Source organism: Enhydra lutris, unplaced genomic scaffold, assembly GCF_002288905.1.
Source record: "Enhydra lutris kenyoni isolate GAN:26980312 unplaced genomic scaffold, ASM228890v2 scaffoldscaffold24, whole genome shotgun sequence".
Lineage (NCBI taxonomy): Eukaryota > Metazoa > Chordata > Mammalia > Carnivora > Mustelidae > Enhydra > Enhydra lutris.
Window position 1 is genome coordinate 28,055,710 of NW_019154108.1, and position 17,184 is coordinate 28,072,893.

At 41.0% G+C, this 17,184-nt stretch overlaps 2 protein-coding genes across 4 annotated transcripts in view; one reads left to right on the forward strand and one right to left on the reverse strand.

The window, feature by feature from the left end:
* LOC111150680 (RAB GTPase activating protein 1 like) overlaps positions 1-12,958 on the reverse strand; it is a 759,175-nt gene extending 746,217 nt beyond the window's left edge. For 2 of the 3 annotated variants that reach the window (XM_022508220.1, XM_022508224.1), the window contains exon 1: positions 12,844-12,958. The gene's annotated coding sequence lies outside the window, so the exon portion shown is untranslated. Of the gene's footprint in view, positions 1-12,196; positions 12,230-12,843 lie in introns of those variants that run through there. The other variant, XM_022508222.1, reaches the window with a different exon arrangement.
* LOC111150698 (claudin-6-like) overlaps positions 1-13,115 on the forward strand; it is a 46,952-nt gene extending 33,837 nt beyond the window's left edge. Inside the window, 1 exon segment of the mRNA XM_022508242.1 lies at positions 12,719-13,115. Coding sequence (XP_022363950.1) covers positions 12,719-13,115 — 397 coding nt within the window.
* Positions 13,116-17,184: the final 4,069 nt, after the last annotated feature.

Consider the following 17,184-nt stretch of genomic DNA (forward strand, 5'->3'; position numbering starts at 1 on the left):
TGCCTGCCTCTCTGCCTACTTGTGATCTCTGTCTGTCAAATAAATAAATACAATCTTTAAAAAAAAAAAAAAAAGGAAGGCCAAGAATACCCAGCTAGTAGAGAGCACCTTCTACACACCAAGCACCTATTTTATTTCTTAAATTTCATAAAGTCATGAGCTATTATTACTTTCATTTTACAGATACATAAACCCAGAAGTAAGGTTACTTATCCAAGGTCACACAGCTAATAAGTCTGTCAGATTCGGAATTCTTTACTCCCCAAGAAATAGATCAATAACAATCCCATCATAAAAAAGCCAAGATAATGGCCATACGAGGCATAACCACCAACACAAGTGAACAAGGCCTGGAAAAGAAACTCTACAATCTTTTCCACCTACTTTAAACCCACTGCCATCATAACAATTACAAGTTTGATAAAAATGAAGAAACGCTTTTCTGGTTGATAATCCAATTTGGAGACTAATTTGCTGTCATCTAGCTCAAAGACTGTATTTTTATATAGTAGTTTTCATTTTAAGAGATTTTCATTAATAAGGTTAGTGGATAGATCCAATTTAGCTCGAACACAGTTTTCAAATTCACTTAAAAAGTTTTACTGAGGGGCGCCTGGGTGGCTCAGTGGTTAAAGTCTCTGCCTTTGGCTCAGGTCATGATCTCAGGGTCCTGGGATCGAGTCCCACATCGGGCTCTCTGCTCAGCAGGGAGCCTGCCTCCTCCTCCTCTCTCTCTCTGCCTACTTGTGATCTGTCTGTCAAACTTTAAAAAAAAAAAAATCTTTAAAAAAAAAAAAGTTTTACTGAAAATCCTAAGTGCCCAATATAGGGAGAAAGGAGAGAACATATACGAGAATTTAACTGTGTGCCAGGAACTGTGCTGTGTCTCCTCTACATTCCTTAACTTATTCAAGACAAGTATCACTAGGGGCACCTGAGTGACTCAGTTGGCTAAATGTCTGACTCAATTTCAGCTCAGGTCAGGATCTCAGGATACTGAAGTGAGATCAAGCCCTGTTTTGGACTCTCTGCTCAGTGTGGAGTCTGCTTATTCCCTCTCCCTCTGCTCCTCACCCCACCTGTGTTCCATCTCTAAAACAAAAATATAATCTTTAAAAAAAAAAAAAAACCTATGCAATAAATACTATTATCCCTATTTTACAGATAGAATTCCCCAAAGACACAAAGATTCAAGATTTAAAACAAATTTCAGATCCCTAAACAAAACAGTTTTTGCTCTTAAAAAGCCTATACCATAGTCTAATGCAGAAACGGATAACGTACAATACAATGCTTTAGTATCACAGCATGGAGGAAAACAGAATGCTCTGAAAGCACATATGAGAGAGTCTACAGTTTCAGTGAAGACTTTCAAGATGATGATGTCTATGCTAAGATCACAAGTACCAGCCATCTAGAACAAAAAGGCAATATAGTCCACACTCTTCAAAAACACCTGGTATCGGGTTGCCTGGGTGGCTTAGTGGGTTAAAGCCTCTGCCTTCGGCTCAGGTCATGATCCCAGGGTCCTGGGATCAAGCCCCGCATGGGGCTCTCAGCTCCGCGGGGAGCCTGCTTCCTCCTCCTCTCTCTCTGCCTGCCTTTCTGCCTACTTGTGATCTCTGTCAAATAAATAAATAAAATCTTTAAAAAAAAAAAAAATACCTGGTATCCAAATGGTCAAGGGCCCTAACTCTGATCCATTATATGAGCAAATAATTTCTAACCAATGTTACATAGCAAATACCTTGCTTAATAATGTTTAGTATTTTGTAAAATCTGCCTGTGTGTGTCATATATAAGAAGAAAATTCAATCTATGGTTATTCTAAACCCTTTGGAAATCAATCATTCTGGATAAGCAATTTGATAACTGAAATAAGAGTCTACCCTCTGGTTTTCATATTACAGTTGGCCTTTGAACAATGCAGGGGTTAGTGGTACCGTACCAACCCCCTTGCAGTTGAAGATTCACATATAACTTTTGACTTCCCCAAAACTTACCTATTAATAGCTGATTGTTAAAATAATAATGATAATAATAAGGAAGAAACAACTGATGATTTTAAATAAAAACTGTTAAAATACAAAAAAAAAAAAAAATAGCCTGTTATTGACTGGAAGCCTTACTGGTAACATAAACAACCGAAAAGCACATACTTGATGTTATATGCATTACACACTGTAATTTTACAATGAAGGAAGCTAAAAAAAATGTTATTATGAAAATAATAGGAAGAGAAAATACATTTACAGTACCATACTGTATTTATTAAAAAAAAAAATCCACGGAGAAGTGGACCTTATCCGTGCAACTCAAAACCACATTGTTCGACACTCTACTGTATTCTATACAAAACCTTTCTACGATAAATACCTTAATGCCTTCATAAATGTACTACACAGACACATATTTAACCTTTTCTTGGTAAGAGAGAATCTGACAAATTTTCATTATTTTCTATACTATTAGAAATATAATTGATACCTTAAAGCTAATTAGGTTATGTAAGGCTGTTTACCTTATGCTATCTATAGTTTTTAGATTTGGGGATTTTTTTAATAGTTTTTCCTACTCTTTACTACTGTCATCTCAGCAATCTCACTGTCCTGTTATCAGTATGTACGGATACCACAGCATCTCACCTCTTCTAAATTGTTCCTCCTAATCTGCTACCACAAGCATTATATTTAAAATAAGTTATCAGTGAGAGCTAAAAACCTTTATTTATAGTTACTTATGAAAATGACATCTACTTGGGGATTTTACAATGATTCAGAGAGATGAGGAGCTGCCTACACTGGGTCTACAAAGGTACTAAGAGTTACAATTTCAGATTTTTGTACCTCTAATTTTTGTACCTCTAATTAAAATGTCTCTCCTGCCTTCTTTAAATTCAACTCAGATAGTTCAGGTAGCCTTCCCTGAAACCCCAGACCAGGTTACGTAACCCTCTGAAGCTTTCCCATACAACACATTCTATCCTGCCCCATTCTTGCTAAACTCCACTCTTTATGTTTCTCCAATATGACTGTCAGCATCATAACAGCCTCTTACCTGTGCTTCTCGAGCACAGAACATATACTCTGCCTTATAAATGTCTGCTGAATAAAACAATGTCAGAGAATGAAACTGAATTTATGGCGATAAAGCCATAAAACTCCATACAAGTAAAAACGACCTTTCATACCTGTAACTTTCTTTTGCAAATATACACTCAGGACATCTAAATTTAAGGAAAAGTCATATGAAAACTATTATGTACAAGCTTGTCAGATACTATTAAACCTTTTTTACCCACTACACCCTGAAAAACACCTTTTTATCTTGGGGGGGAGAAAACCAAAAATACATAACTGTACTTTTCCCAAGCAACTACATACTTCCGTTCAACCTAAGTGCAAAGAATTAACATTTAAAGAACTGTGACTGTTGATGATCCAAGCTAAAACAACATTATCTTGGCTGTATCCAGCTATTTCAAGGTGTTAAAAGAAAAGTCGCCCATTACAGGACTCATAGATTTCTGATGTTGCAAGGGTCTTAGAAGTTACCTCATGTTATAATATATACTCGTCTTCATTGCAGAAGGAATTCACTTTCCTAGAGATCATCCAATCTACCCCTACATTTCTTCTTTCCTCTTTCACTCACTGACCCACTGGACCCACACAAAATAGGTCTTCCATTATGCAAATAGTAGTCTTTCAAATATCTGTTCAACTTATTTTAGTAATTACAAAGTAATATAGGAGCTTATATATTTCTAAGATTTCTTTGGCTCCTCAAAAATTATCCAGTAAAACGAAAACACCAGGCACATTTACAGGTGTTTTCTTCGTAAATCTTAATTTTCTTAATTCTCATAACCACCCTATGAAATAGGCAAGATAAGTATCATCAACCCATTTGAAGAATCACCAATAGAGAGTAGTCATTGAGAGTCACTATGAAGCAGATTTAGAAGCAAAGGAGACCTGCCTCTTATGAGTTGGATGATTTTAAGCAAGTTACTGACCTTCTCTATGCCATTTCCTCCTCCACAAACTGCGAATAATAGTGTTTAAAGCTCCTACCTCATAAGATTAAGTAGACAATGCACAGTACCTCATATAATTAATCCACTAAACAATGTTATGTAAAAAAAGGAATAGTTTTTTTGGTAAATCACTTTTTCTCTCTGAATTTCACAGCAGTACTGGATCAAGAATTAAGGTTCTGTGTTCCACCTACCTTGTACCTTGTCTTCCACAAAACCAAAAAGAGTTTTTAGTTATTTGCAGCTTAATGACTATTTTTGTCCATCCCCATCCCCCAGCCCAACCACAATTTTTTAAATCTACTATTATCCTCTTCTAAATGAAATTCTCCAAAGTACAAAAATTGCTAAAGCACTCTATTTTTAAAAAGTAAATTCTCGGGGCGCCTGGGTGTCTCAGCAGGTTAAGGCCTCTGCCTTCGGCTCAGGTCATGATCTCAGGGTCCTGGGATCAAGCCCCGCATGGCAGCAGGCTCTTGCCTGTTTCCCCCTCTCTCTCTGCCTGCCTCTCTGCCTACTTGTGATCTCTGTCTGTCAAATAAATAAATAAAAATAAAATTTGTAAAAAAAAAAAGTAAATTCTCCTCAGTGGAATATAATAAGATTCTACCACGATTAGCATGCAAACAATGAAATTTATATGTAAAATGGGAAGTATCACACTAACTGCTAAACAAACTGGTTTCTCTAACCTATTATTAAATTTACTTTTAAAAACTTTATCTGATATCTTCAAATGGTAGAGACTGCTACTTTACTGTTTGTGAAAACAACTGTAACAGGAGAAACCTGTTTCACATATCAAAACTATTGACGATGTTGACAAGAAATACAAAATGCATTTCAGAATTTAAAAAAAAAAAACAAAACTTAGAGACCTAGACTCATTTGTGAAAAATTAAGCTACATAACACATGCATTAAAATTTTATAGGTTCACTCATATAGGTAAACCACTGGTCCTAGGATTTGAATAATAATTCTATTCTATAATATTGAGGGAAAAATGGATGGAAGAAAGAAGACATTAACTGAATTACTATTCAGTACCAACCTAATAGGCAGTAATTCATCTTTTCACAAAGACTAGGACAAAAGCATATCAAAACATTAGTCCAAATATGATCCTTAACAGTAGGGCAAATATGAGACACAGATTTAAAATGAAAGAATACAGTTCATGAGGGAAGAGCTTTCTGGAAATAGTAAATAATTGAGGTCTGATGGTCTCAGATGCTAAAGTAACAAAATTACTAGAAAACAACCTAAGAAACCATATTGTCTGCCAGTATATGTACAGGCTCCTGTCAGTGGTTGACTTTTCACTAAACTATAATCTATTCAAAATGTCATACCAGGATAAATTACTCCAGAGAGACTACTCAAGGAAATTCCTGATAACCACTCTAAGAACCATTTGTATTTGTACAATGCTCTTAGCAGAGGGCCTCAAAATGACAAATACATCTTGATGTACAGAATAAATATTCTATATGATTTATCAAAAACTAGCGTTCTGTCTCTTAAGCCTGCAAAAGTGAAAACCACAGGTTTCTATTTTTTCTAAAAAGAGTATTTGTTATTTGCATCCCCTGTGGTGGAAGCCTGATTTTGAAGCCCTACAATTTTGCTTACTGCTGATAATAAGGGCAGAATATGGGTGTATATGTGGGGTAGGGTAGAAGTTGAGAAATCCTTCACTGGTACATGAATGTATTCTACACTTGCCCTTTTAAATGTGCTCCTTTCCTGGAAATTTGGCATACCAAAAAAAAAAAAAAAAAATCCCTGTGGGGATTTGCATTATTTCATATTTGTCACTACCTCACATGATAGTCTTCAAAGAGTCTGACCCCTTCTTCTTAATCGTTTGCCAGGTAGACTGTATTTTCACCATAAATGTCAACAGCTAGTGGGTGGTATTCATGTGTATACATACATAATACACATTTATGTATATGTGTATATCTGCAGACAAAATATCAATTAAAGACATCAATATCACAGTTAGGACCACAAAAAATGATGGTGGAAAATTTGGAAGGATTTTAATTAACTCTATTTGGGAAGCTTAACACATCTCAAAAAAGAAAAAAGAGAAAACAAAACAAAAAACAACAACAACAACCAAAAAAACCCCAATGCCCTGTGCTGACACGATTAGCTACTCCATTGAGCTGGCATGAGGTATCTGAGGCCTGCTGCATCTGAACCCTTATCATACTATTTGAGGCGTGCTATCCTGTGGAGCAGTTCATATGAAACTGCTGAAAACCTCTAAAATGATAGGATGACATACTTTACATATCAGAAGCTTAAATAAATGAGGAAAACAGTATGGCAACGAAATAATTTGTTATTTATTTTGGAACAAAAGCTCATCCCAAAAATTCTTTGTCAACCATCCAGAAGTAGCTAGCTTTTACCAACCAAGCAGTTATTTACTGTAGCGACTGCATCACCAAGATTACCAAAATTTTCCACATGTTTCTAATAGTCTCTGTATGTGTTGTTACCTGGACAACGCTCTAAAAGGGCTTTTACCTTTACAGAACTGGGAGGTCAAAATGAAGTAAAACTTCTTCAAATTAACTGTGTGCCATTTTAATTAGAAGCAGTAAGTGTGAAATCATCAGAAAATAAGACCTTGAGAACCACAGTTAATTTCACTAACAGACACACCTTACTGTCACTCATCCTCATTTCTAACCACCTAATTCACCTGTGGAACAAGGGATGCTCCATCCAGGACTTCAAAACATCCTCAGTCATACAGGCTGTCAAATACATAAAGGCTGAAATTCAAGGAACTTCTCTGAGTAGAAAAATAATCAACCCCTCACATCTGGCCGTGGTATGAAATGCCCTGCCTTGCTGCCCTAAATTCTGAAAGCTAGTCAGCTCAGCCATGGCTCTGTAAAGACCGCCCTTCTGCCAAACCATATCTGCCTTCAAGAATTAAGATCCAGTCATTTAGAAATCACATTTTGGAAGGCACTTTGAAAATACTTTCAAAACTCCTTCCTCCTCTACTATAGCCATTTGATGCTGTCTATTTGGCGAACAAAAATAATGTTATCTCCTTACAAAGAAAAATATTTTCCCTTACTTTCCAACAATTTTAGGATTGATCAAACTTGAGGTTGCTTCCCTAACACTAATAATTTTTCCCCTCAGCTTTCACACTAAGGATATTCAAGTGCTCTCTGGGTCATATTCTAATCAAGAACATAGCATACAAACCTTCTCTGATGTTAAGAAGTACTAGATGATGCCAGAGTCAAAAATGAAAGATAAACTGAAAAGCAGAAAGGAAAACTAGCTTTCAAGGCTCTTCACCATCGAGGGCTGACTCTCTTGCTTAGCCCTTTCCCTCTATGCCTCTGATCACCCTAGCCCGAGGCTCAGAAAGGCCTTTCTTTACATACTATTTGTCCTATTTCCACTTGTCCAAATCCTACCTATTCTTCAAAGCATGGCTTAAATGTCAGCTCTTCCCTTATCCTTAAAACTAAGAGATTGCTCCCTCCTCTCTCTAAACCCTCAGACTGCCTTATCTTTATTTCTTTACCACACTTACTTTCTGCCAAATAGTATCTTTATTTCCACATTTAATCCCCACATAAACATAAAAGGCCCTAGGGTCAAAGTCTATGCCTTGTTCAACTCTATTCGAACTGCTTAATACAATGTCTGACACGTATTAAGCACCTCAACTGAGCTACATGAATGGCTTGAGTTAGGAGAAAAGTCCACTAGAAACAACTCCAGATCATTAGAATTCTGGAGACCCGACTTTGGTAATAACTAGCTGTATCACCTTCAACTTCAACCTTCCAGAATGGTCATCTGCAAAGAAAAGAGAGTGGACCAAATCCTTTTTTAATTATAAGCTGTTGTCTAGCATTAGCTGGCTATAAAATCAATTTGGGGGACAAAACTCAGCATTTTTTTAATGAAATCAGGTGCACTAGAAATATCAATGTGTATTGTAGGCAGCAGTGTGCTGAAAATGTTCAACAACTGGCTATACAAAGGGAAGAAAAAAGGCCCTAAACTATACCATTTGCTGATTTCCCTGGTATAAATACCCTCACGCCATGGCCAGCTTCAAGCTACCAGCATGATGGCACTGAACATGGAGCTGGGTGGGAAGAGGGAAGCACACTGCTTCTGCAATGCCACATGATGAGCCAGTTCCAGCAAGGTCCTGAAAAGATAAGTATTGTTTTGCCAAACTTTGTGTGCATGCACTTGAGTGTGGGGGGAGGAGGGGTTGAATCAAGGTATAAAATGTGTTTCTTACTGTAAGTCACAGTCAAAACAATTTAATAAATGTTCAGCTAAACAATCTCCTAGTCTCTTTCATATGCCCTACACAATGCAATATATCTTATTCTTGGTTACATATGTAATTTCTTCTCCACCACAATTTATTGCTCTTCAAAAATAAGAGTTACAGGGGCGCCTGGGTGGCTCAGTGGGTTAAGCCTCTGCCTTCGACTCAGGTCGTGATCTCAGGGTCCTGAGGCATCGGGCTCTCTGCTCAGCGGGGAGCCTGCTTCCCCCGCCCCCCCCCCCCCCCCCGGCCTCTCCGCGGCGGGGCCCCCTCCCCCCCCCCCCCCCCCCCCGCCTGCTGCTCTGCTTACTTGTGATCTCTCTTTGTGTCAAATAAATAAAAAGAAACCTTAAAAAAATAAATAAATAAGAGTTACAGAGATGCTTATTGATATCACCAGAAGGTAACTTACAGGGAGTGGAAATTTGGTTTAGGAAGTATCAGAAAAGGGCCAAGGTTCTCAGCCTTTGTTCAGCCTCACACATCTGAGGGACATAACACACTCCTACTAGTAGCAAGTGGCTCACTTAGCAAAGAGTTGGGAGGACAAGGGAAGAGGAAGAGGAAATATATAGTATAAAAAAAAAATCCGGGACGCCTGGGTGGCTCAGTTGGTTAAGCAGCTGCCTTCGGCTCAGGTCATGATCCCAGTGTCCTGGGATCGAGTTCCGCATCGGGCTCCTTGCTCGGCAAGGAGCCTGCTTCTCCCTCTGCCTCTGCCTGCCATTCTGTCTGCCTGTGCTTGCTCTCTCTCCCTCTCTCTCTGACAAATAAATAAAATCTTTAAAAAAAAAATAAAGTAAAATAAATAAAAATAAATCCAAGTAACTGTGACATTTGTGCCCATGCCCCACTCCACCGAGAACTCGGGTACAGAGAAAAACAGTGCTGTAAAAAAAGTCAATTTCTGAATCTGATGTTTCCCAGCCAATTTCTCCAGCAATTAGCCTGCATCCCCAAACAAGATCTCCATTACTAAGAATTCTCTACTAGAATTAAGTTTCTGCCGTGGACTAGAGACATGTACTTGTTGAATTTAGAATAAGCAAGGGAAAAAAAACAGCACAGCCAACAGTTGTTAGACTTGACATTCTGAGAAAATCAGGCTTTTACTGGGGGGGGGAACCTTTCTTACTTCTTATTTAAGCTTACTAAACTGGGTAAGGAGAGACGTTTCTTGAATATATTTTTGGCTGTTCTATGTCTATCACAACAACACGGTCTGTAACCAGATTTTTCAGAAGTGTTTATAAAAAATTGTGTTTTCTATTTTTAAAGCTATTTAGAAAACAAGAAGGCTCAGAATTTCAGATAGACTACTAATTGTAGCCCACATCTAACTCCAAATCAACTAAGTATATGCCTAGAAGTTTCCAAGGAAAATCCCCAAAAATTACACCAAAAAATACCAAAAGATGATAAAAAGGAGTCAGCATGAGAACAAACTGCTATACTCAAACAATTCTGGCATCCTAGCTACTGAATGAATGCAATATGGAAAATAAATGAAATATGAAAAAGTAAACGCTGAGATACAAATTCTGCTAAATTCCATTAAGTCTTCCTTATTAGGGGTCCACTGAGGTTCACATACTTATACCCAATACAAACATTAACCATAAACTGAAAATTAATTACCACTCTGAAAAGTCACGAGTCAAGTCAAGCAATGTCTTCCTCCATGTTCACAATATTAAACCTCTCCTCTAAAATATGAGTGGGTTTTATCATAACTCAGATTCAAGTCTGTACTTTCTCTGCCTCTACTTTATTGGTGCCAAATGTCATAAGACTATCTCCATAAGAAGTTCCTGAGCTATCTTTGCAGTACCAGAGGCTCATATAGCCTTGTGCTACTGGTCATGCTCAGACCCAGTGGCTGAGCCATTTATACAAGGCAAGAACTACATAGAGGTAGCAACTCATTACAACTTGTGAGACAGAACAAAACAAAACCAAAAAAAAAAGCTCCGTGCCTGAGAATACTATAAACTAAAGTATCTACTCCATTCTCCAAACACCCTCTTTCTAGCCATAATCATCCCTACACCTCTTCAAGACAACGGTAGGATGGAATGCAGACCCAGTTCTACACCCCCAATGCAACAAATTTTTGCTACGTAGCTACTATGCTCTTTAAAGTTCATCTCTTGAAGCTTGGCTATCTCCCACTCATAATATTTTTTCTTGGCACAACAAAATTCCTTCTTTTAACTACTCCATTAAGCATGGATAAAAGGACTTTCAGCTTTAATGCTGTATCATCTGAGTTCAAATAAATGTACAGTAACTGAATAAGTTGAAATCTGGGTTAAAGCAAAGAAAAAAAATTTAATTATAACTTTTTAGAAGTCAAATTGTACACTGGTGAGTAAACATGAAAACTTTAGTTTCATATGCCTTATAAAATTCTGTCATTCAAAGAAAAACAGCATAAAAACTACTAGAGTGAGGGGTGCCTGGATGGCTCAGTCATTAAGCCTCTGCCTTAGGCTCCAGTCATGATCCCACAGTCCTGGGATCGAGCCCCACATCCGGCTCCCTGCTCTGCAAGAAGCCTGCCTCTCCCTCTCCCCTGCTTGTATTCCTTCTCTCCCTGTCTCTCTCTGTCAAATAAATAATAAAATCTTTAAAACAAAAACAAAAACAAAAACTACTAGAGTGAAAAGACAATTATCTTAATCATGAAACATTAAAAAAGGAACAAAAACTCACAGAATATCAAAACTATAATAAATAAAAGTTCCTATCAAATAACTCAGGCCAAAAACAAAACAAACTTCATACATGTATTGTCACACCTTCTCATGCTGGGTGGTGTGGTGTATTCACCATGGGTCCCAATACCACTGGGATCTACTACCTTGTTTCCAGCTTTCTAAAATACAGTGTAGGCTATATAATATGTTCACATATAAGCACTACCCAACTACACCCACTTCTCCCCAGATGACTTATTAATATATCCTATCAGAGCACACTTTGAACTGATTTAATATAGACCCTGAGATTCTCTCCCAGTCTCAACTAACTCACCAAGCAGGTGAGCATTTAAAGACAAATGGATCAAATTCACCTGGTCTTTCTCCCCTGCAATTTGGTTGTCAGTTTCCTATGGGACTCTACTGAGATAATGAATCACAGGCCAGTTTTCCAGCTCTAGCTGCCTGTGGACCAATATTTTCCACGGACAAAATCCACTTCCAATCTGACCACAAGCAAACTTCATTTTTGTAGTTTCTGACATCATCGTATTGGATATTCTGCAGAAGTACAGCAGAAGCTAAATATAAACACTACTAGAAGAAAAGTCAGAGCGTTTTCATGAAATTGTGTTTTCAGAACTGCAAACAAGCAACTATCTACCTCCCACCAAGTAGAAGAAAATTTAAATGTATTAAAAATCCCTAAACCTTCCCGTACCAAAAATGCAGGCCTTGAAATCAGTTTCCAGTCGGCGCGGAAATCTCTCAAGCAAGCAAAAGTTCTCCTTACCATTAATTAGTATAATGAGGTTGGCGTTTCTCCTCACTTGCAGGAAACCTTCAACTCTGCAAGTGACCACCTACATTTTGGTAAAATCTCTAAGATAATCCTGAGAAGTACAAGGAGAGTACACAATTACCTGCACACACTGCCCTGAGATCAGAAACAAACCCTGTCAGCCCAGTCCCCCACCATCCAACCACCTTCCGGGGCCGGGGGCCCCTTTCCACATGCTGACGCACCGCGCAGCCCTGCATCGCTGGCGACCAGTGCAAAGTACTAGCCCAGTCTCAGAAACTTTGACTCAGTTATCAGGACACTGAGCACTCACACCTGACAGAGGACTGTCGTGGCCAGTCAGTCAAGTCCGAAGCGGGGCATTCCTTACAGGTAGAGATCTGCCCAGGACGCAGCCCATCCCAAACTGCAAAACCACAACCATCAACAGCAAGAGCGGAGCAAAGTGCCGGGCGGAGGCAGGGGAGCGCGAGGGCGAGACGCGGTCACGAAAGGAAGCCTGAGTGTGGGTTTAAAAAAAAAAAAAAAATATATATATATATATATATATATATATATCCTAATCACAAGCCCCCCGGACGCAGGGCTGCTGAGACCGCGAGCCCAGCAGCAAGCAAGGCGCAGCGGCGGAGGCGGCGGCAATGTCAGGAGGGCACAGCCGGGGGCGAGCGCCCAAGTCCCCACCCCGCCCCCAGGTGAGGGGCGACCCGACTCCGCCCGCCCGCCCGCCCGCCCGGGCCAGGAAGAGAGACTAGCAGGCAGAGCCGTGGGGTCCAGGAAGCGACCGACAGTCCCGAAACCCCAGTGCCCTCCTCCCCGCCGTGCTCTCGCATCTAGTCCTCGGCCCGGCCCCCAAATCGACCCTCCCCCGGCTCAGCCCCGGCGCCAACACCCCCGGCCCGGCCCGTGGCTCCTGGCCGCCCGGCCGCCCGCCGGCCCCTCGGAGGCCGCCCTCGCCTCACCTCCTCACGTCTTCGCGGACAGGGCCGGAACAACTCTGACGGGCTCCCGCGTCTCACCCGCCGCCCCGCGCTCTGCGGCCGGGCCCGTCCCGTTCACTCCGCGGCCGCCAGAGCCCTGGGAGGGCGGAGGGAGCAAGGCGGAGGGAGTAGAGAAGGGGTGGGGGAGAGGAGGACCGCCTGGCAGGAAGAGGCGAGGGAGGGGGCGGGCCGAGGAGGAGGTGGGTCGGGAGCGCGCGCGTCTGGGCCCCTCGGCTCGGCGTGCGCGCTCCTGAGGGCGGAGGCGCCTTCTCTGCCCTCGGAGGCGGCGCGCACGCGCGTACACGTCCCCGCCTGGCGGGGGTTGGGGTGGGAGACCGGGGGATGGGGACCGGGCAGTGAGGCCCGGGCAAAACTCGGGTTGTCAGGGTGGAGACCCGGGAAAGGGCGTTAGACGGTCGCCGTCCCGCAGAACCTTCCGGTGGGGTAACCGAGCCAGTGGGGCCGGCGAGTTTGGGCTCGCTGAGGGGCGTCCTCAAGCCCAGGGTAGGGTGGGCTGACGGGCTTGTCCAGAGGTCAGAGTTGTTAGATGGTTCTAAGTTTGGGGCGATTGTGTTCCTGCTCATAAACCGGTTTACATATTTTCATTCTTAATGCCCAGTAATCCCCAAGAGAGTCACCGTAAAGAATACTAACTTTTCTCGCCAGTTACTGTTAGGTGCCTCTTTGGAAAGTGCGTGCTGGTCAAGCGCTCCCTTTCTTGTTCGTTCTGTGGAAGATTGAAGACGGAAAACACCTGCTATGTATTTATATTAAGAAAACTCAAATCACGCGGTCCTTTGGGGTAGTGAATTTGGGAGTACAAATTAATAGAGATAAACCAACTCTTTTTCCTTCACAAATATTGTATATTGATCCTTGAACTGTCAGTATCTTCCTTCATAGAGCCGGCAGCCAGAAATGAACTGTAAATTTTCTTAATTTCCATAGCACTTTGTTTCTATAGGTTTGAGGCACCGAATATATTCAACCCTATCTAGGTAAATCTGTGCGATATTTTCTCTCATAGAGAATCCTTGAGGACCTGACTTCATTCATTTTTTATCTTCCACAATGCCTAGCATAGAGCCTGACTCCTAGAAAGTACTCCATGCATGTAACTATATGAATAAATGAATATAGTGCGTTAAGAGTTAAGTGTATGTCCAATGATTTAAGCTCTAGAATGAATTCTTTAGTATAAAATCCTCCCTTCTGCCCCACTTCAGTTCCTCTGCACTCATTTCCCCAACTAGATCCAAAAACTACCCTGAGAAATACGACATTAGTCCAGAGGGCCCTCTCTCTTTCTCTTTCTCGCTCTCTTTTTCTTTTTCCTGATTTAAATGTCTAGAGATGCTGGGACATATCAGGAGTGTTGCAACTATCTTGTGTTTCCCCTATCTTCTGGGCTCCTTCCATGAAGGTCCTCCAACTTCTGTATTCCAAGAGTCTACCTACCTCTGGGACTGACTCAATAAATGTCTGAATTTTGATATGTAATAATATTAGGGTTGGAATAACTCAAATTATCTGTAGCTATTAATACACCAACAAGTACCTATTCATAAATAAGCCGACAAGTACTGAGTCTCTACTAAATTACTAGAAAAGTTACACTGGGCACCATAAGGAAATCAACAGATGAAAAAGATGTAAGTTTCCACCTTCCGGTATCTTTTTTTTTTTTTTTAAAGATTTTATTTATTTATTTGTCAGAGACAGAGGGAGAGAGAGTGAGCGAGCACAGGCAGACAGAGAGGCAGGCAGAGGCAGAGGGAGAAGCAGGCTCCCTGCCGAGCAAGGAGCCCGATGTGGGACTCGATCCCAGGACGCTGGGATCATGACCTGAGCCGAAGGCAGCTGCTTAACCAACTATCTTTTGACTAGAGAGAAGCTATTTGACAAAAAGAGCAAACTCTGTCGGGCGGCCACAGGTTACATCTCTAATCACCAGGGGTCATTGTGTAAAACTGAACTGTTCCTCACAGTAGAACTTAGATAAAAGATGTCGCAAGAGAACCTAGATAAGAGACAAGTCCCAAGAGAACCTAGATAAGAGACAGTGAAGGTGATTTGGTACAAACTTACTCTCATTCTCTGGAAAACAATTCTAAGTACACGCCAAAGATTTAATAACAAAGCATTGTTCATATAATGCGTGCTGCTCACTTCTCTTCCCACGATGACTTCTTTTGCAATAAGCATATGCTAGCAGCCCTAATCCTTGAAAGGACTGAAAGCGCTCACGTTGGAGAAGGTTATAAAGTATTCTAGCATGGCTCATAACATGATAGAAACTGGTGGCCTACGTCCAGATCTAACCCACAAACATGTTTTGTTTGGCCTGCATGGTGCTTAAACAAATTAGCCAAGTTAAAATTTAAAGCCAGAAGATATCAAATGCATTCCGGCTTCTCTTTAAAAGGCAGATAGGGGTCACCTGTGTGGCTCAGTCGGTTAAGTGTCTGCCATCACCTCAAGTCCTAATCCCGTGATCCCAAAACTGAGCCCCTCTATCTCAGGTTGTATGCTCAGCTCCCTTCTCTTTAAAAACTGGAGATTTGGGGGCGCCTGGGTGGCTCGGTGGATTGAAGCCTCTGCCTTCGGCTCAGGTCATGATTCCAGGGTCCTGGGATCGAGTCCTGCATCGGGCTCTCTGCTCAGCAGGGAGCCTGCTTCCTCCTCTCTCTCTCTCTCTCTGCCTGCCTCTCTGCCTACTTGTGATCTCTGTCAAATAAATAAATAAAATCTTAAAAAAAAAAACTGGAGATTTGGTAACAGTGGACCTTCATTTTCAGGTGGTGACAATCAGCCACCTATAAGACATTCATTCTCTCCATTCTCAAAGTTTCTGTATTCCCTATTTTACCTTACCCTGTTTCCCTCATGTGGGTCTGCATCTCCCAATTTAAAATTTCATAATATAAAAATCAGGAAACATGGGGAGGGGGGGGTGGGAGGTTGGGAGCACCTGGTGGTGGGTATTAAGGAGGGCATGTATTGCATGGAGCACTGGGTGTGGTGCATAAACAACATATCTTGGAACACTGAAAAACTTAAAAAAAAAAAAAAAAAGATTCCCAGAAAGCCCTGAAAATATGGGAACCTTTAGGTTGGTATGGACACCTAAAAGGCAAGAGTCATGTTGAATTCATCTTTGTTTCCCTGGTGCCTATGTCGGCTGGAGTGGTGGATAAGGAAATCAATTAGTAAATATTTTATACATTAAAAAAAAACAGGAAAGGAGATACACATTGAACAAAATGGAAGAGTTTAAATCACAGTATTTAATGGTGTGAAATATTATATTTCTCTTATAATGGGCATTATTAGCTGACTCCCCAGCATGCATTTCTAACCCTCTGCAATTGTGAGGCAGCTAATGATTTGAACAGAAAAGGCCCAGCTCCAGAGGTGTGGGCCTTAATGGATGTCCATAACCAGCCTAATCTGGTCTCCACCTAACTCTCAGCGTTCAAGGATCTAATGCAGTTCTAAATTGGTCCAGTCCTAAGGAAGGCCAAATCTCAGATTTATTAGCAGAAGAAATGTGCTCTGCCTCTTACTCTGGCTGGTGTGATAGGTGGATATAAGTCCAATAGTTACTGTGACCACTTGGCTACTGTGAGGGAAACCAACTGAGGATAAAGCTAACACAGAATTGAAGAGCTCAAATCTATGTTGAAGCCTACCCCTTCCTCCAGATTTAGTAAGTTTCCTAAGCCAATAAATTTTCTTGACTATTTTAAAAAGTTCAAATTTGGCTTTTTTTTAATTGCAGCCAAAGTTAAGTTTTCTGTACACATTACAAAAGAAAAGTCATTATCTGAGTCTTCTAAGCATACATACTCAATGAGATGAATAGGTAAAAACCTAGCTGGTAAAATTGTAAAGGGTCTCTCTCTCACTAGATTACTTGATGCCTGATAAGCCAACACACTTTGTTTTTTCTCAACTTTTACTTAAATCTTGTGCCCTCTTTAAGTCTACTTTCCTGGGGTGCCTGGGTGGCTCAGTGGGTTAAAGCCTCTGCCTTCGGCTCAGGTCATGATTCCAGGGTCCTGGAATCGAGCCCCTCATCGGGCTCTCTGCTCAGCAAGGAGCCTGCTTCCTCCTCTCTCTCTCTCCGCCTACTTGTGATCTGTATTTGTCAAATAAATAAATAAAATATTTAAAAATAAATAAATAAATCTACTTTACCTGAGAAGAGGACTTAATTCCAATCAGAAAACTTCCATAGGGGCGCCTTGGTGGCTCATTGGGTTAAGCCACTGCCTTCGGCTCAGGTCATGATCTCAGGGTCCTGGGATCAAGCCCCGCATC